This window comes from Corythoichthys intestinalis, chromosome 2 (genome assembly GCF_030265065.1).
Source record: "Corythoichthys intestinalis isolate RoL2023-P3 chromosome 2, ASM3026506v1, whole genome shotgun sequence".
NCBI lineage: Eukaryota > Metazoa > Chordata > Actinopteri > Syngnathiformes > Syngnathidae > Corythoichthys > Corythoichthys intestinalis.
Window position 1 is genome coordinate 16,319,954 of NC_080396.1, and position 16,701 is coordinate 16,336,654.

Consider the following 16,701-nt stretch of genomic DNA (forward strand, 5'->3'; position numbering starts at 1 on the left):
GTCACAATTTGAGACTTTAAAAAGAAAGGGGGGAAAAAGGGATTATTGATGCCTAAACAATGTATGAACCAATTCAGGTCTGAACAAATTAGGGAAGTTAAACTTTAATTTACGGGGTGACGTTGGCTCAGATAGTTGAGCAGATCGTCCATTGATTGAAGGCTCATGGGCTCGAATCCAGCTTGTGCCCATTGTTGTTGTATGCATGGACAAGATACTTCATTATACTGTGTGAAAATAGTGTGAGAATGAGTGGTTGATTGTAGTCAGAAGGGCCACACTATAACTAAACTAAACACTAAAACACTATATAAATCCAATGTATTGTTATGAGTATTATCGCTACTTTATCATCTTTATAAACTAATCAAATGAAAAACAATAAGTACAGTGTTAACTGAGCATACCTTGAAATGTACAGTACATGCCAAAAGTTTGGAACCGTCTAATTCGTGCGTTTTCTTTATTTTCATGACCATAGGCGGAGTTTGACTTTTGTGGCAGGGGAGGCACAATATGTTGATGACCCCAAAACACAGCGTTAGCAATAAAATTAACTTACAAGAATATTTAAAATAGGGCTGTCAAATCTAACGCGTTAACGGGCAGTAATTAATTTTTAAAATTCATCACGTTAAAATATTTGACGCATTTAACGCACATGCCCCGCTCAAAAAGATTAAAATGACAGCACAGTGTCATGTCCACTTGTTACTTGTGTTTTTTGGTGTTTTGTCGCCCTCTGCTGGCGCTTGGGTACGACTGATTTTATGGGTTTCAGCACCATGCGCATTGTGTAATTATTGACATCAACAATGGTGAGCTACTAGTTTATTTTTGATTGAAAATTTTACAAATTTTATAAAAACGAAAACATTAAGAGGGGTTTTGATATAAAATTTCTATAACTGGTACTAACATTTATCTTTTAAGAACTACAAGTCTTTCTATCCATGGATCGCTTTAACAGGATGTTAATAATGTTAATGCCATCTTGTTGATTTATTGTTGTAATAAACAAATACAATACTTATGTATCGTATCTTAAATGCAAATATCCGTCTTGTGTCTTATCTTTCCATTCCAACAATAATTTACAGAAAAAAATGGCATATTTTATAGATGGTTTGAATTGCGATTAATTACGATTAATTAATTTTTAAGCTGTAATTAACTCGGTTAAAAATTGTAATCGTTTGACAGCCCTAATTCTAGGATATTCTACAAACAACTAATAAACAGAAAAAAACAAGCTTCTGCTGTGAATTGGAATGAGTTTATCACTAGTAGGCGTCCAATCCGTTTGAACTGGGAGGGATGGCAGCGGCATTCGCTGCCACCCTCCCAGTTCAAACGGATTGAACGTCTATGGTCGTCATTGGTAGCCAATGCCAGGCAATGAGGTCATTTTGGGCCATTTAAGGTCGTTTACCTGTTGATTTTCAGTTACTTCCTGTTGATTTGTGGGTATTTTATGGGTCACTGTCTGTTTGAGTTACAGAACAGGAAGTGACCTGGGAATAACCCAAATGATTAGTTAGTGACTCAAACTCAACAGGAAATGATTTGTAAATGAACAGCAAAGTGGCCTGTAAATGCCCCAAAAAATCGGACGGAATGACTGCGAATGCTCTGGTGTCGAATTAGTGCTGCACGATTAATCAATTAACTCTAGTATTTGATTAGAAAAAAAGATTCAAATTAAATTTTGCTGCTTCGAGTAGTCGTTTAATTAAAATGGCGTTGTAATGTTTTTTTTTTGAAAGTGTTTGCATTTATTTTCATTGATTTGGGTGGATAAACGGCCTTCTAGTCTACCTCATTTCACATGGCTGAATCCGTCTGCTCCCTGTGAAGACCAACATAAGCTAAGTTTTTGTTTGAGCTATTGTTTTTTTTAATGCATTCGTAATTTAGTTTAAAGGTATATTTAGCCATTTTTTGCGGGAATATGTGTATGAGCCATTTGTTAAGAGCATTGTAAAAAGCGTTAGCATTTTATAGCATTTAAGCTAGCGGCCTTTTGCTCTGTAAGTTAGCCAATTGTTCTTTTGTTGTACATAGATCCTCTTTTTTTATATATACCGTGTGAGGCTCAGCTCAGGTATTTTAATTTTTTATGTCCCTTATTCGATTTCTCGATTATTCGAAATCAATTGTTAATCGATTAATCGGCTACTAAAATAATCGATAGCTGCAGCCCTATTTCGAATGAACGAACGTTCCCAGTCTAAATGGATTGGGCGTCGAGCACGATCAATGACAGCCTAAGAGTTAGTTACCTGAGACACTATTATGGTGGAAGATTTTGGTAGCAACTTGTTGGTCCCTTTCTTTTTTTTTCCCCAACACTGACACCTTTTTAAAACGATATCTCGATTCTTGGCAGGAACATATCGATAACCTTTTGGTATACAAAGTATCACGATATATTACCATTTCGATATGTTGTCACACCCCTATTTGGAACACTCTCATTCGTGCATTTTCTATATTTTCATGACTATGTACTTTTTAAATGAAGGTAATAGAACTATGAATGAATACGTGTGGAGTTATGTACTTAACAAAAAAAGTAGGGCTGTCAAAATTATCGCGTTAACGCGCGGTAATTAATTTTTTTAATTAATCACGTTAAAATATTTGACGAAATTAACGCACATGTCCCGCTCAGAAAGTATTCTGCCTTTTGGTAAGTTTTAAGGCAAGGCTTTTTGCGCTGTCCAACAGCGAACTCTTGTGGTCGCTTTGCGACATGGTTTATTATTTTCTTCTTTTCTTTCTTCATTATGGCTGCACGACGTCTCGGGCTGATAATGTTGTGCTTATATGATCCTTGGACAACATTTGTCCGTAAGTATGGTTGTTGTAAAGAATGTACATATTATGTTAGTAAGCGAAATGTTATATTTTTTGTATGAGACGCTTTTTGTTTATGTTTAGTGAACCTGTATAGCGTGCTAAGCTAAAGTTGTTGCTAATGCAATGCTTGTGTACTTTTATTTTGTAGTTTTACGACGGTCTAAAGAAGACAATGGTTTGAGGCCATTTTATTAATAAATCAGATGAAAAAGGAAGAAGTCTAATTATTAAGGCGTCGTTCACTAGCTGTCTAGCTTTGGAAAAAGTAGACGGTTCGGAGTGAGGACAGCATAGACAGATTTAAATGGCAGAAGAGTGAAATGCCCACTACAGTCCTTATGTACCGTATGTTGAATGTATATATCCATCTTGTGTCTTATCTTTCCATTCCAACAATTTATTTTACAGAATATATATATCATTTACAGAAAAATATGGCATATTTTATAGATGGTTTGAATTGCGATTAATTACGATTAATTAATTTTTAAGCTGTAATTAACTCGATTAAAAATTTTAATCGTTTGACAGCCCTAAAAAAAAGGTGAACTAACGGATCATATAATACGTATGATGACGTATAATATTCTAGTCAGAGGTGCTACCTTGGGCTACACAATAGCGTCGTTACGGTTTTCGTCTTTATTCTACCTATTGACGTTATTTTTGCCAGAGATGCTGACAGAGGCTCTCTGATTTTCACCAATGAGGCATCGCACCAATAACCACATGCTCCACTATAACAATCAAAGGTGATGTTTTTTCTCCACTAGAGGGCGCTCATGCCCCTTGGACAGGTGATATAATTTTTTTTTTTTCCTCAAAAGAAAATTATATTTAATTTCAGTCCAATTTTTATCACTCGACAGTGCATGGCAGGGGGGGGGGTCAAAAGAATTCCAAAAGTGGTTCAAAATGTGGTCCCAAAAAAATAATAGTTGACATTGTCACCTCAATAAGGCAAAATTATGATAAAACGGTTACTAATTGAAGTTTCAAGTGTTTTATGGTCTGAATTTGACTCTTTTTGTGTAATATTTTGGCCTAATATGGTCTTGTAATAGGTTATAGTAAAGTATAATAATAACAGTTCATATAGATGACATTGTTCTGAGAAAAACAATATACCAATATTTAATTTTTTAAAAATCATATTCTACACAATTACAATTTTACTTATTACTTGAGTATTCTTTTCAACGAATACTTTTTTACTTGCACTTGAGTAAATTTTTGGGTGACTACTTGAGTAATGTTATCTAGAAGTAACGCTACTCTTACTTGTGTATAATTTTTGACCCACCTCTGATGCTAGTACAGTAACTTTACAGTAGCCAACATTTGCTCTGATTACTTTTTTGCACATTCTTACCATTCTCTTGATGAGCTTCAAGAGGGAGTCACCTAAAATGGTTTTCGACTTCACAGGTATGTATTTTCAGGGTACATTACTGGAATTTATTGCTTTATCAGTGGCGTTGGGACCTTCATTTGTGTTGCATTGAATGAGGTGTGACCAAACTTTTGGTTTGTTCTGTATGTCAGAAACCGAGGAATCTTATGTAAAAATGACTTAAAGGTTTAAATCGGAAAACAGGCACCTGAACTGGTAGTGTAAATCCGGAAGTGGGTCTTGAAGGGGAAGTTCTTAAAAACAGCTGCTATTACTGCCGAAGAGATTGTATTCTAGTTAAAAAAAAAAAAAAAAAAAAAAAAAAATGCTAAACTGGAGAAGTGAAAGTATATCAATAAAAACACCTGTCTACAAAGTGTAAAAGGGGATTTTGACCCACATTACATGCACCTGCCAATGTTTGGATATACAGTGGAGCAAATAAGTATTTAGTCAACAACCAGTTGTGCAAATTCTTCTACTTGTAAATGTCAACATGGGTAAACCTCACCCATGAGAGACGGAATGTGTGGGGGGGAAAATCACATTGTTTGAGTTTTAAAGAATTTATTTCCAAATTAGAGTGGAAAATAAGTATTTGGTCACCGACAAACAAGCAAGATTTCTGGCTGTCAAAGAGGTCTAACTTCTTCTAACGAGGTCTAACGAGGCTCCACATGTATTAATGGCACCTGTTTTAACTCATTATCGGTTTAAAAGACACCTGTCAGTCACATTTCAAACTCCACTATGGCCAAAACCAAAGAGCTGTCGAAGGACACCAGAGACAAAATTGTAGACCTGCACCAGGCTGGGAAGACTGAATCTGAATAGGTAAAACGCTTGGTGTAAAGAAATCAACTGTGGGGAGCAATTATTAGAAAATGGAAGACATACAAGACCACTGATAATCTCCCTCGATCTGGGGCTCCATGCTCCATCCAAGATCTCACCCCGTGGCGTCAAAATGATAACAAGAACATTGAGCAAAAATCCCAGAACCACACGGGGGGACCTAGTGAATGACCTACAGAGAGCTGGGACCACTGTAACAAACGCTACTATCAGTAACACAATGCGCAGCCAGGGACTCAAATCCTGCACTGCCAGACGTGTCCCCCTGCTGTAGCCAGTACACGTCCAGGCCCGTCTGCGGTTCGCTAGAGAGCATTTGGATGATCCGGAAGAGGACTGGGAGAATGGGTTATCGTCAGATGAAACCAAAATAGAACTTTTTGGTAGAAACACAGGTTCTCGTGTTTGGAGGAGAAAGAATACTGAATTGCATCCGAAGAACACCATACCTAGTGTGAAGCATGGGGGTGGAAACATCATGCTTTGGGGCTGTTTTTATGCAAAGGCACCAGGACGACTGATCTGCGTAAAGGAAAGAATGAATGGGGCCACGTATCGAGAGATTTTGAGTGAAAATCTCCTTCCATCAGCAAGGGCATTAAAGATGAGACGTGGCTGGGTCTTTCAGCATGACAATGATCCCAAACACACAGCCAGGGCACCAAAGGAGGGGCTTCGTAAGAAGCATTTCAAGGTCCTGGAGTGGCCTAACCAGTCTCCAGATCTCAACCCGATAGAAAATCTGTGGAGGGAGTTGAAAGTTCGTGTTGCCCAACAACAGCCCCAAAACATCACTGATCAGGAGGAGATCTGCATGGAGGAATGGGCCAAAATACCAGCAACAGTGTGTGAAAAGCTTGTGAAGAGTTACAGAAAACGTTTGGCCTCCATTATTGCCAACAAAGGGTACATAACAAAGTATTGAGATGAACTTTTCGGTATTGACCAAATACTTATTTTTCACCATGATTTGCAAATAAATTATTTAAAAATCAAACTGTTTTTTTTTTTTTTTTTTTTTTTTTTTTTTTTAAATACTTATTTTGTCTCTCATGGTTGAGGTTTACCCATGTTGACAATTACAGGCCTCTCTAATATTTTCAAGTGGGAGAACTTGCACAATTAGTGGTTGACTAAATGCTTATTTGCCCCACTGTAAATACACTCACTAAACACAACTAATTCCTCTTTAGTGATGTTATTTTTATTCAGTCTTGAGCCTCTTCGATGTCTATAAAGGAAGTGTTTGGTAATCTGCAAAGAACGGGGAAATCATGTGGTAGAATTACCGCCTTCAAGAAGTCCTTGAACCGGCATTGAACTTAATAATAAGTATTGGAGAAATCACATGTAAAATTCAAGCCTGTTCCTCTCAGATCCTCTGGCATTATATTAAACTACTGGAGCTTTTGTACTGAATTCATGTTGTGTTATCTGTTTAGATAAAAACATCACTAACAGGGGAGAACTGCCTCTTGTGTGGCCACCTGCAAGTGCAGGACAAAGGAAAGAGCTGGACCAAGATGTGGGTGGCTGTCACAAAGGCTGAGCCACTGGTGTTATATCTGCAGAGTAACGGGCAGGTATGGCCAATTGCAATACACACATGCACACTGACTGATGCCAATTTATTCTTTTCATTTATTCATTTGATAAGGACAGTGCACATTAATGAGCATCCATTTGGACACATTTAAAAGACGTATAAATATGATGGATTATAGCAAAAACGGTAATTTACATCTGCAGTCCCTAGGTAGGTAACAGAACAGAACGACACAAGACAGAAGAAAACACAAGGGGTTACAATCAAACACAGCACAGTACAGTAGATTACGGAGTTAAATATTAGTGGTTACAGGACTGGTTTACTTTCAACCAATAACATTGCTTGCTTTATACAGGGTATTTGCGGGTCTTAAAAAGTATTAATTCCAATAATTTGAATTTCAAGCCTTAAAATGTCTAAAATTCTCCTAAAATTTCATAGAAGGTCTTAAATACAATTTTGAAAGGTCTTAAAAATCTATTGAAGTTATTTTACTAATTTTCTAGAACTACTTCTAGTACTACTTCGTGCTCATTTGTATGAAACTGTGAAAGAGCTGGGAATAAATTCATATACAGTGGGGCAAATAAGTTTTTAGTCAAACACTAATTGTGCTAGTTCTCCCACTTGAAAATATTAGAGAGGCCTGTAATTGTCAACATGGGTAAACCTCAACCATAAGAGACAGAATGTGGAAAAAAAAAAAACAGAAAATCACATTGTTTGATTTTTAAAGAATTTATTTGCAAATAGTGGTGGAAAATAAGTATTTGGTCAATACCAAAAGTTTATCTCAATACTTTCTTATGTACCCTTTGTTGGCAATAACGGAAGCCAAACGTTTTGTAACTCTTCACAAGCTTTTCACACACTGTCGCTGGTATTTTGGCCCATTCCTCCATGCAGATCTCCTCTAGAGCAGTGATGTTTTGGGCCTGCCGTTGGGCAACACGGACTTTCAACTCCCTCCACAGATTTTCTATGGGGTTGAGATCTGGAGACTGGCTAGGCCACTCCAGCACCTTGAAATGCTTCTTACGAAGCCACTCCTTTGTTGCCCTGGCTGTGTGTTTGAGATTATTGTCATGCTGAAAGACCCAGGGCATCTCATCTTCAATGCCCTTGCTGATGGAAAGAGATTTTCACTCAAAATCGCTTGATACATGGCCCCATTCATTCTTTCCTTTACACAGATCAGTCGTCCTGGTCCCTTTGCAGAAAAACAGCCCCAAAGCATGATGCTTCCACCCCCATGCTTCACAGTGGGTATGGTGTTCTTCAGATGCAATTCAGTATTCTGTCTCCTCCAAACACGAGAACCTGTGTTTCTACCAAAAAGTTCTATTTTGGTTTCATCAGACCATAACACATTCTCCCAGTCCTCTTCTGGATGATCCAAATGCTCTCTAGTGAACCGCAGATGGGCCTGGACGTGTACTTTCTTCAGCAGGGGGACACATCTGGCAGTGCAGGATTTGAGCCTGGCGGTGCATTGTGTTACTGATAGTAGCCTTTGTTTCTGTGATCTCAGCTCTCTGTAGGTCATTCACTAGGTCCCCCAGTGTGGTTCTGGGATTTTTGCTCACCGTTCTTGTTATCATTTTGAAGCCACGGGGTGAGATCTTGCATTGAGCCCCAGATCGAGGGAGATTATCAAGGGTCTTGTATGTCTTCCATTTTCTCATAATTGCTCCCACAGTTGATTTCTTTACACCAAGCGTTTTACCTATTGCAGATTCAGTCTTCCCAGCCTGGTGCAAGTCTACAATTTTGTCTCTAATGTCCTTCGACAGCTCTTTGGTCTTGGCCATTGTGGAGTATGGAGTGTGATTGACTGAGGTTGTGGACACGTGTCTTTTTTACCGATAATGAGTTAAAACAGGTGCCATTAATTACCTTTACGTCTTCATTAAATGATATATCTTTTTTAAGTGAAGCAAATATATTTTTGTACATTCAACATAATTTTGGAGGGTCTTAGCTTTCATTTGAGCCCTTTCTGAATCCAATTGAATAATTAAAAGTCAGGTTATAAGCAACAAGACTTTTGTCAGGGACTGTAGAGTTAAAAGGATTAGCCATGATTAAATTGTCAAACTTCTTTTTGTAGGACGTGAAAGGAGCAAGAGCCATTCCACTGCCTGGGTTTGAGGTGACCACGCCGTCGCCAACCGCAGAGGTCAAGCATGCAATTCGGCTGAGTCACAGTCAGCAAACTGTGCTGCTAAATACCCAAGATGCGGAACTTCAAGCCAAGTGGGTGGAGCTCCTCTCAAAAGCAGCCCGTGGGGAAGCCGCCGCAGATGCTTCAACAAATCTGACTGAACACCAGAAGAGCCAATAGTGGTCAGGACACCCTCCCTTCCACCAATTGCATAATTCCTTCCCTCACCCTGTCCCCTGTGCATAGAGCACACATTACTTGAATATGCTTACCTTGGCACTTTTTTGGTTTCTTGGAAGAGACTATGCAGTCCTTCCTATACGCCACTTCAGCCTCATCCTCACTCACACCTCTTCCTTGCCACAATGCCACCATGTTGTATTCCTCTCCAAAATCTAAGAGAATCTTCTGATGAACTCATGTTTTATTTGTATAATAGCAAGAGATTCCCGCGTGGGTTTAATCAAGAGGGTAAATGTACATTATTACATTATTATGACTGTGTTGCAATTCAGAAACATCAAGTCTTTTTTTTTGTGTGTGTTTAATGTGAAAGCGTGCGTGTGTGTGAGAGCCTCTGCTCCTTCCTGTGTATATGAAGCATTTGAATGTTCGTGTCATAAACCTGTGCCACTTTCCTGTCGTTGCTGGGGCACAGTGGCAGTTCAGTGGGTATTGTTGTACAGTATGTATACAATAGTGTGAATCAAAGTGCATTTTAAGTTAAAAGACACTGAGGTGTGTACAATTGTGGCTGGCCACCTGACGCTCCCACTGGCAGCTCCCATTGAACAAACTCCATCACCCTACTTTTGTCTTTAATACAGTATTTAATACCTGTTATTTGTCTTAAAAGTAAAATTCTCTCATGCATATTCTTCTATTTCTATTATTTAGACTCACACAAAAGAGAGCCAGAAATGAGTCTAACCCGTCAGTATCTCCGGTTGTGCACGTTAGCTCATTCACTGCCATTGACTGCGATATACGTCAAATCTATTTAAATGAGCTTGGCTGGGGATGATGACCGAGTTTCAGTGCCATTGGGGTGATTTATGAAATAGCATTAATAGGGATGGGAATCGAAATCCGATTCCAATTCCGAACCGGTTCCTAGTATTTCGAGGCCTCGACATCACAATGAAAAAGCCTTAATGATCCCTTTAACGATTCCTAAAGACGCGTACTGCGTCATCACGTGACGTGACGAGTCTTGTTGTCCAGACGCATCCTCAAACTAGCATGGCGCCAAGAACCACTCGCTCCAAAGTTTGGCTGCACTTCACCAGGAAAGGGTGAAAATGAAAGATTACGATGGTTTAGCACGAGCATTGCAGCCTTAAACATAACAATGACAACACGTAGGTTCAAACGCTCGAAAGTGTGTCTTCACTTCACGAGGAAAAATAACAACAATGCGACTTGCAGTCATTCAGCCATGAAAATCACTCACCTTTTGGCTAAATTCGGCATTTTGTAATCAAAAAGGTTGACATACTTGAATTGTGTAGATGCGAGGAGAACATCTTTAAGAAGGTGGGGTCGTAATTCCATCTAACTAACGACATGTTTTATTAAAGTTGCTAAACCTGTCGCAATATGAAATGAGTCCATTTGTCGCAAGATAAATAAAAATGAGGACGATAACTTTCACGGCTGCGTTTTATCAACCTGTGCGTGCATGCATACATTTGTGTGTGCGTGTAGATGACTACCGTAATTTCACGAATATAACGCACACTTTTTCCCCCCAAAATCAACTTGTAAAATCATGGTGCGCATTATAAACGGGTACATGGATGGAGAGAGAAATATATATATATGTATATTACATATACTGTATATAAACTAGGGCTGCAGCTATCGAATATTTTAGTAAGGCAAGGCAAGGCAAGGCAAATTTATTTATATAGCACAATTCAACACAAGGCAATTCAAAGTGCTTTACATCACATGAAAACCATAAAAATCACATTTAAATCAACACAACGTAAAAACCAAGACAAAAGATTGCATTTAATCACAGAATAAAAATAAATAAATAAAAATAAAACAAAAATAGAAATAAAGCAAAAACTACTACTAATAATAATCATTGAAATATAAGCACAAGAGGAATAGAAGGCAGGTAGATTGAAATATATAGACAGTTATGGATATGCAGTGCTAAACAAAAGCGTTTTTAGCCCTGATTTAAATGAGCTAACGGTTTGAGCATACTTCAGACCTTCGGGTAACTTGTTCCAGAGGTGAGGAGCATAATAACTAAATGCTGCCTCACCCTGCTTGGTTCTTGTTCTTGGAACATGTAGAAGACCCGTTCCAGACGACCTTAAGGGTCTAGATGTCTCATAGGAATCTAACAAGTCAAGCATGTATTTTGGTCCAAGGCCATTAAGTGTTTTGTAGACGAGCAGTAGTATTTTATAGTCTATCCTTTGACTCACTGGAAGCCAGTGTAGCGATTTCAAAACCGGTGTAATGTGGTCCAGCTTCCTTGTATTTGTGAGGACTCTGGCTGCAGCATTCTGTACTAGCTGCAGCTTCCTGACTGATTTTTTATCAAGACCTGTAAATATACCGTTGCAGTAGTCCAATCTGCTGAAAACGAATGCATGCATAAGTTTTTCCATGTCTTGTTGAGTCAGAAGCCCCTTAATTCTGGTTATATTTTTTAGGTGGTAATAAGCGGATTTAGTGACGGACTTTAGATGGCTATCAAATTTTAGGTCTGAGTCAATAATTACGCCAAGGTTTCTGACTTGATTTGTAGCTGTAAGTGACATTGTGCTAAGTTGGCTGCTTATCTTTGACCTTTCCTTTTTTGGCCCAAAAATGATCACCTCTGTTTTCTCCACATTTAACTGGAGAAAATTCTGGCACATCCATTCATTGATTTGATGAATGCATTTACTCAGGGAGACTAAGGGACTATAATCATGTGGGGACACAGAAATGTACAGTTGTGTGTCATCTGCATAGGCGTGATAGGAGATGTCATACTGTTCCATTATCTGAGCTAACGGAAGCATATAGATGTTAAATAAGAGTGGTCCAAGAATTGACCCTTGAGGGACTCCACACGTGAATTTGGTTCGTTCTGACTGATAATTTCCGATTGACACAAAGAAATCCCTATCATGTAAATAGGATGTGAACCACTGAAGAATAGTGTCAGTAAGCCCTACCCACTGTTCCAATCTGCTGAGTAGTATGTTGTGATCAACCGTGTCAAATGCGGCGCTGAGATCCAATAGTAGCAGAACAGATGATTTGCCTGCATCGGTATTCCGACGAATATCATTTAGGACTTTGATAAGCACGGTCTCGGTGCTGTGTTGTGGCCGAAATCCAGACTGAAATGAGTCAAAAAGATTGTTTTGGATCATAAAAGTCTGGTAGTAATCGAGTAATCGACTGAAAATTCTATCGATTAATCGAGTAATCGGATAAAACAAATATATTTTTAGGTGAAGAGCAATTATAAATATACATGAGAAAACAAGACATTTCATCTAATCTTGAACCATTTTCAGTCAGTCAATGTCTTTATTTTCGATGTATATTGTTGAAAACAGCCAACAATTGCATCTCAGATGTAACTAGAATTTTTAAAAAAGACTAATTCACTGCTTTCACTCAAAAAACTTTTAGATATTATTAAAAAAAATAATAAAATTATATATATATATATATATATATATATATAATTATATATATATATATATATATATATATATATATATATATATATATGTATCTTACCTAAAAATGCCGTTACGCTTGATAACACACATCACTTAAAAGTTAGGATTTTTTCCCCACGTGTTTCAACTGAATTTCTCTTTATATCAAGCCATTTTTAAGTTCTAGTTAAGTTTTAAGTTAGTCTAAACTGTAAGTCCTGATAGGATTTTGAGTTTTTGCAGTGTTCAAAATAAATGTATGATACAGGCTGTATTGGAGCACATTAGGGACCAGTGCTACTGCTACTTGGTGTTTTATCCAGCAATGACTACTGAGCTAAAATTGATAGTTAGCATGATTAAGTTTTTATTTTACACCCTCATCACTCCACAATGCTATGTTATGTTAAAGCCTGTATGTAAGACACGTTAGCCACGCATCGACAGTGGTCATAATTAATTGAAACCTAGCCCTCCGCAGGGCTAACGTTACGTGAGCTAGTAGCGACAGTAACATTAATCTTATTTATTAGCGCTTAGCGCTCTTTATTAGCGCTCTACTGCTTTAAGATGGCGGCTGTTTACTAACGCTGCCCAGACGCGGCCGAGTCTGTCATTTCGCATCGAGTTCAACATACATGTGATCTCTATGAGGCGCATCTGACGCTACCTGTAACTAACGTAGCATGGGCGGGCTAGTATTTAGCAACGTCGGCGTCGTTTGTAGCGGTTGTCGGCTGCAGTAAGTTTTTTTTTTTTTTTGCTTCTTCCTCTACGCACGTGACATCAGCGCGTTGTCCCACATTAAAAGTAGTCCGAGCAAAACGTGACGCTTAGAGCTGTCAAAATAAACGATTACTCGAGGTGAATAAAATTACTCGGATCAGTTTTTAAACTCGAGTTACTCGAGTTGCTCGAGTACTCGTTTCAGCTCTAATATAAACCAATTTTTTTTTTATTGACACGGCCACGTTGTGTTGAAGAAACGTATGCGGCGACCCGTTGCCGACCATTACGGTACGTGACGTCATCATTTTGTTTCTGTGATACCTCACTCTAATCGGCCGAATTATTTCGTCTGTGTTAAATTGTGTTTTTTTTCACTCTTCATAAAGCACAGAATTTAGTTTCTTGAACTCATTTGAATCGACGTTTATTGCAGCTCCGCAACTCGGACCATAACAAACGTAAGCACACACACTTCCTGTGTCCGTCAACTATATCGGTCCCTCGGGAAACTCAAACCCAAATAACAATAGTTCCTATTGTTACTGTCGTGTTGACAGCGATGAGCTCTAACGGATTTCCGACTGACGTTCTCACTTTCATTTTACCGTATCAATCCATGGAAGAAACATTTATTCATCATGATGAAACGAGCAAGTTATACAGCAGCCTTTAAAAGAAAAGTCACATCTGTTTTGTTTTCTCCTAGATTCTGGTAAGTTGGAGAAGTTGTCAAATCATATTATTACCGTAAATATTGTCAGTTTATGGTAATGTTTTGAACTACCAATGTGCTATGCTTGTGCTGTGTTTCACCAGTCAGTAAAATGACATTTCTGTATCTGTACATGAGCTCTGTTTTCTTGTGTTCTTCTATTTATTGGTGCTAAAATTAGAGTGCGCGTTATAAACGGGTACAATAATTTCCCCTAGATTTTACAAGTAAAATTTGGGGTGCGCATTATACACGGGTGCGCCTTATGTTCGGAAAATTGCGGTATTAGACTTCAGTTCATTTCACAGATGTTTATTAGTAATCAAAACGCCGTAGAATTACAGTTCAGACATAAAAAAAATAAGGAAACACGTGTATATTAAACACTGTAAGCGTTAGCATTGCTACATTGAGAGTATTTGGGAAAAAAACAACAACCTACTTTAGCCTGCTATAAAACATTGGCAGTCTTATCCAAAACGCAAACTTGCGGTTAAAAGGTGACACTTCAAACATGAGAACATGAGAGAAGCTGTTAGCGGTTTAGCGAACGCACTTCCGGTGTACATTTAAGAAATAAAAGCACACCACGTTCATATAAATAACGATTTCTGGAGTTAATCCCACATACTTCAGAATTAATACTATAATATGTAAATACTATAATACAACAGAATTCAGATTCTACACTAAGAATAGCTTGAAAATGACATCCTTTTTGAAAAATATGATTGGCAATGAATATTATAATTATTATAATACTATTATATATTGTAGTATACTATCATAATAATGCTAGATTTTTTTTTTAGAATTATTTTGAATAATGTTGGAAAGGCTAAGTTAGTGTTCTGAATTTTTACATTCCATTCTTTTGCACTAATGCTATGACCATTTGACCTCATTGTTTATGTGTGAATAATTATTGTTATTTTCATGATTATTTGTACTTCAATAAAGAATTTAAGTGTTCCAAAATGTTTTTGTGAATTAATAAGCGTCAACAAAAATTTCATTGCTAAATTAGTAACAAAAAAAATATACGTATATTATTTTTAATTATTAGTCGACTAATTGTAAAGATAGTCGGCTGACTAATCGGGAGAAAATTAGTCGTTTGGGACAGCCCTACCAGAACATATTTCCTCCACACCCTTGTCACCTTTTTAACCCCTGAACCATTTTCATGCCTGGTCATTGCAAGGTGGAGACAACTGCGTCGGAAAGGGAATACGACCAATATGCCAAAATGTACCAATATTTTTTATTTCTTTTAGAAAAAATGTTTCAGTAAAATGTTACACATTCTTGTGTATTTGCCACATATTGCCACAGTTAACATTGAGGCTTTGGGCCTCTTTTGACCTCGTTGTGAGTTTGTAAGGTTGTGACTTCTGATTAAACAAACTCGATGCCAATCAAAACGTTTGTTGTTCTTTTCCCCCAAATTAGAATCGATAAGAGAATCGATAAAGAATCGAATCAATAAGCAATATCGATAATGGAATCGGAATCGTAAAAATACTATCAATTCCCATCCCTAAGCAATGAAGCAGTTACAACAATAGGAAGGCTCTTGATCTGTTTCCTTAGTTTCAGTCTTGTAAGTGGTAATATGCCAAAGTTACTGTGTGGTCAATGTAAAGAAGAAAAAAAAAGTTCATTTTTCGAGCTGATCTAGTCTATCACTGTCAATGGCAGCCAGTGAGTTCAATATTTTATTTTTGTTTATTTTTGTGTTTTCTCTCAATATAGCAGCACCTGGCCTTCTCCTCACTCTTTGGTGATGTGATGGAAATGAAGTACTGTACCGTCACTTTCTTATGCCTTTCCCTCTGTACCCTGCTCCTATAAACACCAGCCTTTAAAAGAAACTTGGATTTCAACTTGCATGTTAAGTCAAACATAAAGCAGGAACGCATATCATCAGTAACAGACAATAAAGAGGAGAGGAAACTGCGCTGTCCAACAAGCTGTGCAAATGTAACAAATATCTGTGTCCACTAAACAAAACTTGCAAGACTTGATGAGATGGAATGGACATGTTATAAATATGCATGTGTCTCAGTACGTGCTGTGTCATGTTTTCTAAAATACACTCCCATACAATTTTACAGTTTGTTTTTCATTTGTCTCATGTGCTTTTCTTTTGTCAGCAAGAGTCCTTACTGTCTTCTAATTTGGTACGTAGCCACCACCAAACTTGACTGTTTTGTGGATAAATGTGGATTTTTCAGATGAATCTTCCATTGAATTTCACCACGGTCACTGCAAATATTGCAGGAGACCTACTGGAGCCCGCATGGATCCGAGATACACTTAGAAAACTGAAGTTTGGTGGTGGCAAAATCATGGTCTGGGGTTACAACCAGTATAGGGGTGTGCGAGAGATCTGCAGGGTGGAAGGCAACAGTAATAGTCTGAAATATCAACAAATCTTCGCTGCCTCCTACATTTCTAACCATAAAAAGGGACAAATTCTGCAGCAGGATGGTGCTCCATTGCATACTTCAATCGCTACCTCAAATTTCCTCAAGACAAAGAAGACCAAGATCCTCCAGGACTGGCCAGCCCAGTCACCAGACATGAACATCATTGAGCATGTCTGGGGTAGGATGAAAGAGGAAACATGGAAGACGAAACCCAAGAATGTTGATGAACTCTGGGAGGCATGCAAGACTGCTTTCTTTGATGTTCCTGATGATTTCATCAATAAATTGTATGAATCCTTGCCGAACCGCATGGATGTAG

General features: G+C 38.0%; 1 protein-coding gene across 1 annotated transcript in view; it reads left to right on the plus strand.

Annotated features, from left to right (window-relative positions):
• fgd (faciogenital dysplasia) overlaps positions 1 to 16,061 on the plus strand; it is a 140,116-nt gene extending 124,055 nt beyond the window's left edge. The window contains exons 18-19 of the mRNA XM_057828697.1: positions 6,553 to 6,693; positions 8,770 to 16,061. Coding sequence (XP_057684680.1) covers positions 6,553 to 6,693; positions 8,770 to 9,003 — 375 coding nt within the window. The 3' untranslated portion in view covers positions 9,004 to 16,061. The remainder of the gene's footprint in view (positions 1 to 6,552; positions 6,694 to 8,769) is intronic.
• Positions 16,062 to 16,701: the final 640 nt, after the last annotated feature.